The sequence below is a fragment of the Podarcis filfolensis genome, assembly GCF_964270895.1.
Source record: "Podarcis filfolensis genome assembly, chromosome: 1".
NCBI classification, from domain to species: Eukaryota; Metazoa; Chordata; class Lepidosauria; order Squamata; family Lacertidae; genus Podarcis; species Podarcis filfolensis.
In genome coordinates, this window is record NC_139604.1 from 132,365,877 (window position 1) to 132,377,077 (window position 11,201).

The 11,201-nt window shown below is 46.9% G+C and overlaps 1 protein-coding gene across 3 annotated transcripts in view; it reads right to left on the minus strand.

Annotated features, from left to right (window-relative positions):
• The window catches only part of FERMT2 (FERM domain containing kindlin 2), an 89,651-nt gene extending 87,363 nt beyond the window's left edge, over positions 1 to 2,288 (minus strand). For 2 of the 3 annotated variants that reach the window (XM_083612814.1, XM_083612813.1), the window contains exons 1-2: positions 2,005 to 2,288; positions 148 to 316 (exon numbers count right to left, since the gene is read on the minus strand). In XM_083612814.1, coding sequence (XP_083468940.1) covers positions 148 to 304 — 157 coding nt within the window. In that variant the 5' untranslated portion in view covers positions 305 to 316; positions 2,005 to 2,288. Of the gene's footprint in view, positions 1 to 147; positions 317 to 2,000 lie in introns of all 3 variants that reach the window. The other variant, XM_083612815.1, reaches the window with a different exon arrangement.
• Between the last annotated feature and the right edge of the window lie 8,913 nt (positions 2,289 to 11,201).

Genomic DNA, 11,201 nt, shown 5'->3' on the forward strand with positions numbered 1-11,201 from the left:
GCATTTAAAATAGTTATGGGTTTCTTAAATCAGTCCCATGTGCGATGCAAATATGCAATTTCATTTCCACACCCAGCGCTTCGCCTTCCAGCTTCCACCAAAGCAAGGAGAAAGGCCACACCTTTCCCCCTAATAGTTATAACTTACCAAGTTTTTCCACCAATTTCAGCATGACACCGCCAATATGGACCTCTCCTGTGACCCTCAGAGTTACATCTCTGTTCAGGTCTGTGACATGGACGTTTAACTCCCACGTCCCATCCGCATAGCAGCCATCTGGCATCCGTATACCGTCCAGAGCCATGGTTCCTCCTTCCTGCAAGCAAGCAGCAGAGGAAACGGCATTCATTAGCTAAGCAGAAGCCTCACACTCGCAGCTCAAACGCCTCTCCCTGCTTCCCATTTACTGAAGGAAAAGCATGAAGGAGCCAAATCCAGGGAAGGCAAACAAGATTTCCCTAAGTCAGCTGCGAAGAAGAAAGAAGAAGAGGAGAAAAGGCTGAGAGCTCCCAACACATGGCTCAATTTACAAAGAATTTAGTGAGGCAATTGGTGGGGGAGGGCAGAGTCGGAGTGCAAACTTGCTGGAAGAACGCAAGCATGAAGGCAATGCAAACCAAAACCTTATTTAGCCCCAACTCTGCCTAATATATTTAGAGGAGAGATTACAATGCCCTTATTCAGCTTCTCACCTACACCTACAACACAATGTTTTCCTTATTTGTTTACTGTTCATCTTTTCTTTCTCTCTCTGTGTGGCACACATCATCCATACTATCAATTTTCACCAGGGCACTCAACACGGATGATGCGTGACATGCTCCCTCCTTATTACCCTGAGTCTGCACATCCCCTCCAACATCTGTGCTAAAAGGGGTGCGGAAAATTAAGCACCCCTCCAACGGAAAAAGAGCGCCACCCCTTGACCCATAAAAGGGTCTCCTTAGCCCTTCCCTCCTAGAAAATACAGATATTACTACTGCTACTATTATTATTAATGGTATTTTAAAGGCGAGTCAAGGGCAACTGTATATAGCAGCCAAGACTTCGCTTGGGCGGAGAGAGTGAGAGTCGGAAAGGAACAAGGGAAGCTCTATTCCGGCTGTGCAAGAGGGATGGGGAGCAGTGGCGTAGCGTGGGTTGTCAGCACCCGGGGCAAGACAAGTAATTTGCGCCCCCTAACCCGTGGATTTGCGCCCCCTAACCCGTGGATTTGCGCCTCCTAACCCGTGGATTTGCGCCCCCTAACCCGTGGATTTGCGCCCCCTAACCCGTGGATTTGCGCCCCCTAACCCGTGGATTTGCGCCCCCTAACCCATGGATTTGCCCTAACCCCAGATGTTGCGCCCGGTGCGGCCGGCCCCCCCTGCACCCCCCACGCTACGCCACTGATGGGGAGGCAGGGGTGGAGGAGATGGAGGGAAAAGGAGAAAAAGGAAGAGAAAGACCCGTCTTTGCCCCACAATAACGTCCATCCAGAGGAGGGTCGCATGGGAAGAGGGAAGAGACTCTGGAAAAGAAACCCGAGGGGAAAATGGGGGGAGGAGGGAAGGGGAGAGAGACGAAAAGGGGGGTCAGGCAGACATATCCATAGCCAACCACGACCCCCATTCGCACCCACAGCCAGCCCCACAACGCGGTGCCTTAAGGATGGGCAGGGGCAGGGATGCGCCCCTCGACCTACAAGCGGGGAATGGCCGGGGAGGAGAGGAAAAAAAGGCAACCCCCTCAGCTTCCCATTACCTTTAAAGGGTGGGGAAGCAAAGCCCACCCCCCACAAAAAAAAACACCCCACAAATTCATACATACGAAAACCCCTCGCAGACACAAAGCCCCGTCCTATTCACACACACTCCCTCGCCCGCAAGGCACGCGTGAAACACGGCGCGTTCGCTCGCAGGCACCATTCACACGTTCACACAAATTCCCGCACACTTGAGAGAGAGAGAGAGACTCTTCGCGCCCCTCTCCGCCCCCCCCCCCGCCCCAGCTCGCCCCACTCGCCTGCCGGGCTGGGCTCCTCTTCTTCCTCGGCCGGGGAGCGTCCCTTCGTGGGGGCTGCGAGGAGGAGGCGGAGGGCGCTTCTCGCTTCTGGCCGCCGCGGACGCCGCCAGGACGGGAGCCTTCCCCGCCCCCCGGGGCGCCGCCTGAGGGGAGGGAGGAGGAGGAGGAGGAGGAGGGAGGAGGCGGCGGCCAGAAAGGCCCGAGGCGGGGCAGGGGGGGGGGGAGAAGGGAGGGAGGCGCCGCTGCCCTTTTATGGAAGCGGACGGCGGAGGAGCGGGGGCGCGGGGCCAACATCCGGGACTCCCCCGTGGGCGGGAAAGGAGGAGCGGGGAGGCGGGGGGAGGAGGAGGAGGAGGCTGCCGGGACTCCTGAGGGAAGCAGGGAGGGAGGGGAAAAGCGCGGGAAGCCGCCGCTCTGAGGCGATTTACCTCACAGTCGCTCTCCCGCCCCACAGCAATGGGGGCTTGTGGGGAGACCCTCGCCGGGCTGTGTGGTCTTCAACGAGGGGTTCCAGTCAGGCTGCCTGGCTGTGGAAACTTTTTCTTTTTCTTTTTTGAGATGTCAACATTTTATTTTTTTATTGCGGTCTCTGGGGCCAATGATGGGGTCTGGGGAATGCAACCCCTTTTTCTTTCTTTTTTTTTTTTAATGAAAGATTTTCTTCATTTACAAAAGTGTGTTCTTTATCTTGCCGGCTTAACGTAACTGACTCGCCTTCGTTGCGTCTCCTTCGCCCGAAGATCCCAGGGCGGTTAATAGGAGAAAGGTGCGCAATGAGAATAGAAAATACACGATAAAACAAAACCATTACAAAGCCACAGAATAAACCAGCCCGAAGACGCCTGGTTGGCAGCCCTGAGAGCAGGAGGGGCAGTTTCTTAATAAATACATAGATATACGTGTGTATAAAGAGATACGTGTGTGTGTGTTTCAACCTTTGCCAACCTGGTGCCCTCCAGTTGTTGCAGGTCGACCACTATCACTTAATGGGAAATTCAGGTCATAACCAGAAATTTGCAGAAACAGCTCGCTTTCTCCAAAATACTGTTTTTATCGGTTGAAAATATTTGGGTATAATATGTTATGATACAAAGTTAAGATATCTGAAAAAGGGTAAGAATTTGCTGAATTAAGTATGTAAATGGGAATACAAAAGGGGGGAGGTGTGAGGAGGTCAAGGATACAAGCAAATGACTCTGAGGATGTTGAGAAAAATGGATTTGTTTTATTTTTTTTTAATTTCTCTTTTTTCTTAACTAGCTGTTTTTTGTGTGTTTTCTATGCCTTCATTTTTTGTATTGTTTATTTTTATCTGTGGTTTTTTTCTTTTTTATTCTGTAAATCTCTACTTTTTTCTCTTGTAAAACTTTAATAAAAATTTAATTTAAAAAAAACAAAATACTGTTTTTATGACAAGTGAGAGGGAAATGCATGGGAAAGTGTGGGGCACGGGTCCCTGCAAACAAATGTGGGTGAATGCTCAATAAACAGGTCATAGCTCAGCCGGCAGAATGTGAGACTCCTAATCCCACGGTTGTGGGTTCGAGTCCTGCTGCGGGTTGGACTAGATGACCCCTCAGAGTCCTTTCCAATTCTACACTGCTATGACTACCTATAGATCTTCGACGCTATCCCTACTAATGTTCCTATTCTTCCCTTGACTCCCAGCTCTTTTCCCCCCAATTTTTTTTTATTGATTTTCCAAATTTATAAACAAACACACATAAATCCTAACTGTAATTATTCCACAATTATTAACATTGTTAGGTGACTTCCTCAAATCCCCCTGGCTGAATTTCAAAGTGTATCATTGTAACAGTTTTCCAAGACTAATTTCTCTTAAAATTTACTTAGTCACTTAACTTCTTTCTTCCTTTTCATATAAACTTTAAACATATTATTATATAAAATCACATATTTATATCCTAAGCCAATCTGGTACTTGCAAGTGTTTCTATTTAAATTATCTTAGCATATTTAACTAAATATTCTTTAAATTTCATCCATTCTTCCTGGTGCTCCTCCTTCTGGTCGCGGACTCTTCCGGTCAGGTTGGCTAGCTCCCAAAAGTCCATCATCTTCATCTGCCTTTGACTCCCAGCTCAAGAAATGAATGGGAAGTTAATTTAGACACAGGGCGTGTAGTGAGGATGTTAATGATAAAGAAGCAAAGGAGAAACCGGTGTAAGGGAAAAGATGCCAGCCATAGAGTTGTCTTTAGCCCAGGTAAGACACTTCTGACATTTCTTGTTCAGGAGCGGCTTGACAAGAGGATTATGACATTTGAAGCCCATCTCCAGGATCCGTCTGTGTGTGGTGGCTCTTGATGCACTAACTCCAGCCTCAGTCCACTCCTTGGGAAAGTCCCCAACTCATCTGAATGGTCTTTTTCTGACAATCCTCTCCAGGCTGCGGTCATCCCTGCTGCTTGTGCACCTTTTTCTTCCACACTTTCTCCTTCCGCATAACTTTCCATTAATGTGCTTTGATACAGCACTTTGGGAACATCCAACTTCTTCTGCAATTACCTTTTGAGGCTTTCCCTCCTTATGGAGAGTCTCAATGATGGCTTTCTGCACAACTGTCAGGTCAGCAGCCTTCCCCATGTTTGTGCTTCCTACTGAACCAGACTGAGAGACCATTTCAAGGCTCAGGAACCCATTGCAGGTGTTATGGATTGAATAGCTACTGCACCTTTTCACAATATTCTAATTTTCTGAGATTGTTAATTTGGGGTTTTCATCAGCTGTACGCCATAATCATCACAATTATAACAAATAAAGGCTTGACATATCTCGCTTTGCATGTCATGAGTCTCATATATTAGTTTCACCTTTTAAGTTGAATTACTGAAATAAATGAACTTTTCCACAATATTCTACTTTTTCGAGTTTCACCTGTAAGTCTGGCTTGGAGGGAGAATGGTATGGATGCAGTGACAGCCCCAGGCCTTGAAGATATCAAGGCAGAAATATCGTTCCCTCTTTATGGAGAAGCAGCCCTACATGATTTGGTTTTCTTTGGACAAGAGACAGCAGGAGGCTTTACGGCATCCATATAATAAACATAAGGGACGCGGGTGGCGCTGTGGGTTAAACCACAGAGCCTAGGACTTGCCGATCAGAAGGTCAGCGGTTCAAATCCCCGCGACGGGGTGAGCTCCCATTGCTCGGTCCCAGCTCCTGCCAACCTAGCAGTTCAAAAGCATCTCAAAGTGCAAGTAGATCAATAGGTACCGCTCCGGTGGGAAGGCAAACGGCGTTTCCGTGTGCTGCTCTGGTTCGCCAGAAGCGGCTTAGTCATGCTGGCCACATGACCCGGAAGCTGTACACTGGCTCCCTCGGCCAATAAAGCGAGATGAGCGCCACAACCCCAGAGTCGGTCACGACGGGACCTAATGGTCAGGGGTCCCTTTACCTTTACCTTTATAATAAACATATGCAATTATGCAAGCAAACAGGCACTTCTGCTGCAAAGCCCTCGAGCAGGAGCTCAGTGCAACAGACATCTCTGCAGTGCTCACCTGTCCAAGCAAGGACCACACCTGCACCTGCCTAGCTTCAGCGATGTGCCTTTAGTTTTAGACCATACTTGGGGGGTTGAAGTCGGCTCCAAATAAAAACTCTCTTCTCTGTCGCAGGCTCAGTGTGCAGGCCCTTTTCCTCCCCTACGACAACGCTGGCTGAGAACTGGCCGCAGAAGCTGTCTTGCAGGTAAGCTACCCATCTGGGAAAACATCTCCAACGGTTATTTCCTCTTGAGGGAACATCAGCCTATTGTTTGTGACTATTAATAAGCAATCACCTTAGCAAAGAAGGGTCACCCAGCAGCTGTAACAATATAGAGACTGGATAGGAACCAAGAGTGCAGCCGGGGAAAGAACAGAGAGCTCATTATTGTCAGCATCGCCCTTGAGCCAGTGCCACCAACTGGACTCATACACTTCAGCCCCGACTGGGCTAGGCGAGCTGGGTAGCACTTCCAGAGACCACCTTCTGCACAGGAACAGGTCAAAGTGCTGTGGACTCACAGCTTAGAGTTGTGAGCACCGGATTCACTTCCACAAGTAGACAGTCGTCACACAGCAGAGTATAGCAGAGTATAAACGACTTGGAGAGCAGCTCTGTAGAATAACTTCTTTATTCTATCTACAACTATTATACAACTATATACAGAGCTAAATGAGGTCTAAGTATAAATGAATGCTAAACTGCACTGAGTGTCTGCAGCTGCTCTTAGCAGCAACCTTATCTATACACACGATCTCTAACACTCAGTCTCTCTCTCTCCAACACACTGACTGACTGACTCTTTGATGTGGTGCTGGAGCAGAATAAGTAGAGAGCAGAACACACCTCCTCCTCTCTGGAGAATCAGCAGAGATCATCAGGAGATTCTTGGATATGGGAGGGGTGAAATCTCCTCATCTATGTCAGCGAGGGTGGGACTGGGATCAAGGAGTCCTATGAAAAAAATTCCCCCGAGGGAGTCGATCTGTCCCAAAATAACGTCTCAAAGAGTCTCACATAGCACTGATACCCTGAAGATTTAATTCCACACACATTTTCTCGGTGTTTTCACTTCAACAAGCTTGCCCCAGGAGAGAAGTGGAGTGACGTGACCCCATCCCACCCTGTGATTGTTTTCTTTTAACCGAGGGTAATCACATCATTGCAGGGCCCTAATTGCATTATTACTAGTTTGGGGTCAGTGGTGGAATCCTCCTGAAATAGCCTCGGTTTTCCGAAAGTATCAGTCAAGTTTATTTATATGCCCCTTTCCTGCCACCGTTATGCTCAGAGTGGCTTTGCAACAGATCTTGACCAAGCAGCAACGTAACAGATATTACAGAAAAGTGCATAACTCATCAAAGCACAGTGTGTTTTAGAGGTTAATGTGAAAGAGTTCTGGATGTGCCCCGCTTGCTTGGAAGGTGGGAAAGATAGGGAATGGTGGTGGTGGTAGCGACATGGGAGGCACTGTGGTCTGAACCACCGAGCCTCTTGGGCTTGCCGATCGTAAGGTCAGCAATTTGACTAGCTCCCTCAGGCTGAAAGCGGAGATGAGTGCTGCACCCCAAAGTCAAATTCGTCTGGACTTAACCGTCCAGGGGTCCTTTACCTTAGATGAATTGGAGAGGCTGATTGACATAGAGCATTATTATTGGATTGCATATAAATGCTGTACATAATTAAATAAATACACCATTGCAAACTACTTCAGAGGCAATTATATTCCAGTTGAAAACAATGCATTTATAACAACAGGCATAATTATTTCTGCACACATAAAACTTTTGTGTTGCATGGATTAAGACAGCCAGTGCCATGCAATGGTAGTGCTGAGAGCAACATCCTGGCTGAATTTGGGTTTCCCCAGTTGTGGTGAGACCTAATCATAGCTAGTTGTTGGAATAATTAAAGAATGGTTTTCAAGTGCCAAACTGGCAACTTGGGCTAAAACTTTAGTATGAATCTAGCTCTTTCTGCATGTTCAGAGAAGCTGTGGAGGGAGCATTTGGATTGCAACCGTTGTGCTCATTCCCAGCATCTATGTATATAACACTTTTATATAGTGTTTTTGTCTTGTAGGGGGTTGGACAAGATGGCTCTTGGCATCCTTTCCAACAGTTATATGACCCTTGCAGGGTATACAAAATAAAATTAAAAACTAACTATCATGAATGAATTAAAACATATTGAAGTAGCACAACAAACACAACATCCATTCAGTACATCAGGAGTCAATAATAATAATAATAATAATAAATTTTATTTATATCCCGCCCTCCCTAGCCGAAGCCGGGCTCAGGGTGGCTAACAACAATCAAATAATCAAACAATCCAATAATCCAACATTCTAAAAATATTTCATTATAAAAATTAATTAAAATCAAGTTGATGGCAACCATTAAGCAAAATTCTGTGCAGGTTGCCAGAGGAGGGAGTCAGGCTGCGCCCTGACCAAAGGCCTGGTGGAACAACTCTGTCTTGCAGGCCCTGCAGAAAGATGTCAGGTCCCGCAGGGCCCTAGTCTCTTGTGACAGAGCGTTCCACCAGATTGGAGCCGCTGCCGAGAAGGCCCTGGCTCTAGTTGAGGCCAGCCTAACCTCTCTGAGGCCTGGGACCTTCAGGATGTTTTTATTTGCAGACCGTAGGTTTCTTTGTGGGGCATACCAGGAGAGGCGGTCCCATTCTATTTGGCCAAATATAGGTGCTCCCCATGTGACCTTCAAAAGGCTTAAAAAGGCACACAGAGCCTAGGTGTGCATCTACCTGACTCTGTTCAGAGTTTCTGTTGAATAATGCAGGTCAGAAATAGGGGAGCAGGTGCAACCTGAATTCCACTCCGTGTTTTCATTGGCTGCTGTACAGTTGTCATGTGAAAAAGGCTTTCGCCCAACAGCACACACAACTGGAGGAAAGAAGATTTGCATGACTAACATATGCCTTGCTGTGTGTGCCTAAAAACTAGAAAACTGAATTATAACAGTTCAAGCTTGTTACTTGCATAACTTCTCTCAGCTTGAATGCAAAAACAAAGGAGGCCAGTTTGAAGTTTTAACCTCTATAATATTTTGCTTCCAAGTTCCCAGTGAGCTCTGGACTTGGTGAAAGTCTCCCAGAAGAATCAGAAGACTGGCAAGAAACCCTCTTTGCTCCCAAGGGGTGATTATTTACCAAGTAGTGTTCATCCTGTTGTGCATTACATTGCTTTATAAATTGGTCATCTGTGGGACAAAGTATGTGTTACATTAAATGTTAAATTCAATTCAATATGCAACAGGTTGCCATATCGATCAATCTGGGACTTGTGTTCTGCAGGGGAGGCCTGGCTGGTGGTCCCATCAAGAGATGCATTGCGTTGTGTAGCGTCAGCTCCCAGGCTGTGGAAGTTTCCCCATTCACAGAGGTGGCTTCCTTCTGATGTCAGCAAAAAATATATTTTTGCGCTGACATGGCAGGGGGAGGCATTAATCTAATCCCACTTTATTGACTCCTGATATACTGAATTGATGTTATGTTTGTTGTGCTATTTTAATATGTTTTAATTCATTCATGATAGTTGGTTTTTAATTTTATATTGTATAACATCCTAGGGTCATAGAATTGTTGGAAAGGATGCCAAAGGTCTTCTTGCCCAACCCCCTACAAGACAAATCTAAGGGTGTAAGAAGAGCCTGCCCACTGGATCAGACCGGTGGCCCATTTATTCCAGCATTCTGTTCTCACTTTGGCCAACCAGATGCCTACAGGAAACCCAAAAGCAGGACCTGAGCACAACAGCACTCTCCCCCTTATAGCCTCCTAGATTATAGAAGGACCACAAGTGGGGATGGGAGTATTTCCACAGGCCTTCAATACCACTGTTCAAATATAAAATTAGGCCCAAGCCAAACATGTCATTTTCAGGCCTGTCTGATTGATGTCCACTTGACTCCTGCTAGTTCGTCACTTGCTTTCTCCACATGATTTTTCTGTCCATCCTCAAACAGGTGGATCGTGTGAAGAAATGCAGTGTGTGAGCTGTTGACTGCACAATACATTTTGCTGCAGTTCTCCAGATAGATTGGAAATTGCGCCCTGGAATTTGAAGGCAAGGTTGGGAATTCAGGCAACTTGCGTCATGAGCTGTTAAGGAGCTGTAAGCTCTTCCCATTTGTTTGCAAGAACTGCTCGGATTTTATAGGCAGCTGTATCCAAATAAGGTACTGAAACAAGAGGGCTCAGAAGTTGACATAAATTACATCAGCCAGACCTGGCTTCAGTTTAGCTACTGGACCTGACAGTCTTATGGCTCTCTGCCTTTCTCTCTCTGCAAGTTTGGTATAAGAAAGCTTTTTCCCCTTTCTGCTGCTCAGCACCTCAGTGTCACAGCCTGGCTCAATAGTCTGTAACAGATGGCCAGTTTTAAAATCAGATTCATCATTTTTCATTCCTCATTACACAGGCATTGCTTATGCAAAGCATTAACCTTCATAATTGCCACTTACTTTGGGGATCAGATACAGGGGTTTGTGGGCTCTTGGGCACCAGGGAGCCAGTGGTCCACCTTCCTCTCTATCACAGAGACCCCTCCCCACATGGGACCTTTCCTCTGTCATGGTTTGGGGCAGCTGATGGTGCTTTTGCTTTTGTTCCTACACTGGGGTGATGAACCTTAGGCACATGGGCAGAAGGTGGTTCTCCAGGTCTCTCCGTTTGACCCACAAGACTCTCCCTTGGTCATGCACTCTCCCCACTCCACAGCCCCCACTGACCCTCCTGCTCTGGGCCCTCCTAAGTGCTTACGCTTGGTTGCAATGTATCTTTGAATTGTAATAATGCCACGTCTCTGCCAGGATGGAGATGTGTGTCTGACTTTTGCATGGCTAGACCAAGACCTACTGAACAAAGGTAAGAGCTGCATCCATTGTGCTACCTAATTCTGCCTCTTGTCCTGCCCACTACTAGTATGTGGCCACCTGTATCGTTGCCCACATCAGAATGCGGCCACCCACCAGGCTGAAAGAGATTCCACACCCCTTTCCAATACCAACAAAAAAGTCTGTGCTGGTCCTTCCATGCATCAATGAGAGAGTCAGACTCCAGGCAGGTGTCAAAGGCCTTTCCCATTGGGAAATGGGAGCTCACTCCAAAGGTTCTGGCTAGAGGAGAGCCCTCTGGGTGGGTCACTGTGAGAACAGGATGCTGGACTAGATGGGCCATTGGCCTGATCCAGCAGGTCTCTTCTTATGTTCTCTGTTCCTCAATGTTCTACATGCAGGTGTCTGCTAATGCCGGGCCAAATCAGATACATTAATGTGGCATAGCCAATATTTATAGCACATTGGGAAAATCTGCACCAGATATGTAAACAGAGTGAAAACTGATTGACCTAGCAGGGTTTCCCTCCAGGAACTGTGGAAATTGTCGTGCTGTGATGGGGGCTGAAAATTATTTATTGGCAAACCCATCCATTTTGTGGAGTTCAAGTAGGCTCAGCTTGTGATCACAGGAACATAGGAAACTGCCTCATACTATCTAGCTTATTATTGCAGTCCAGGGCTTGATATACCTTCTGTTAGTGACATAGCTGCCTTATACCAAGTTATTTCTTGCTGTGTGTGTGTTAAATGATGTGCTCTGGTACCAAACTGATCACATAAGTAGCCATTGCTTGGACATGCCATTAGGAACATTAACGTCATTTATTTT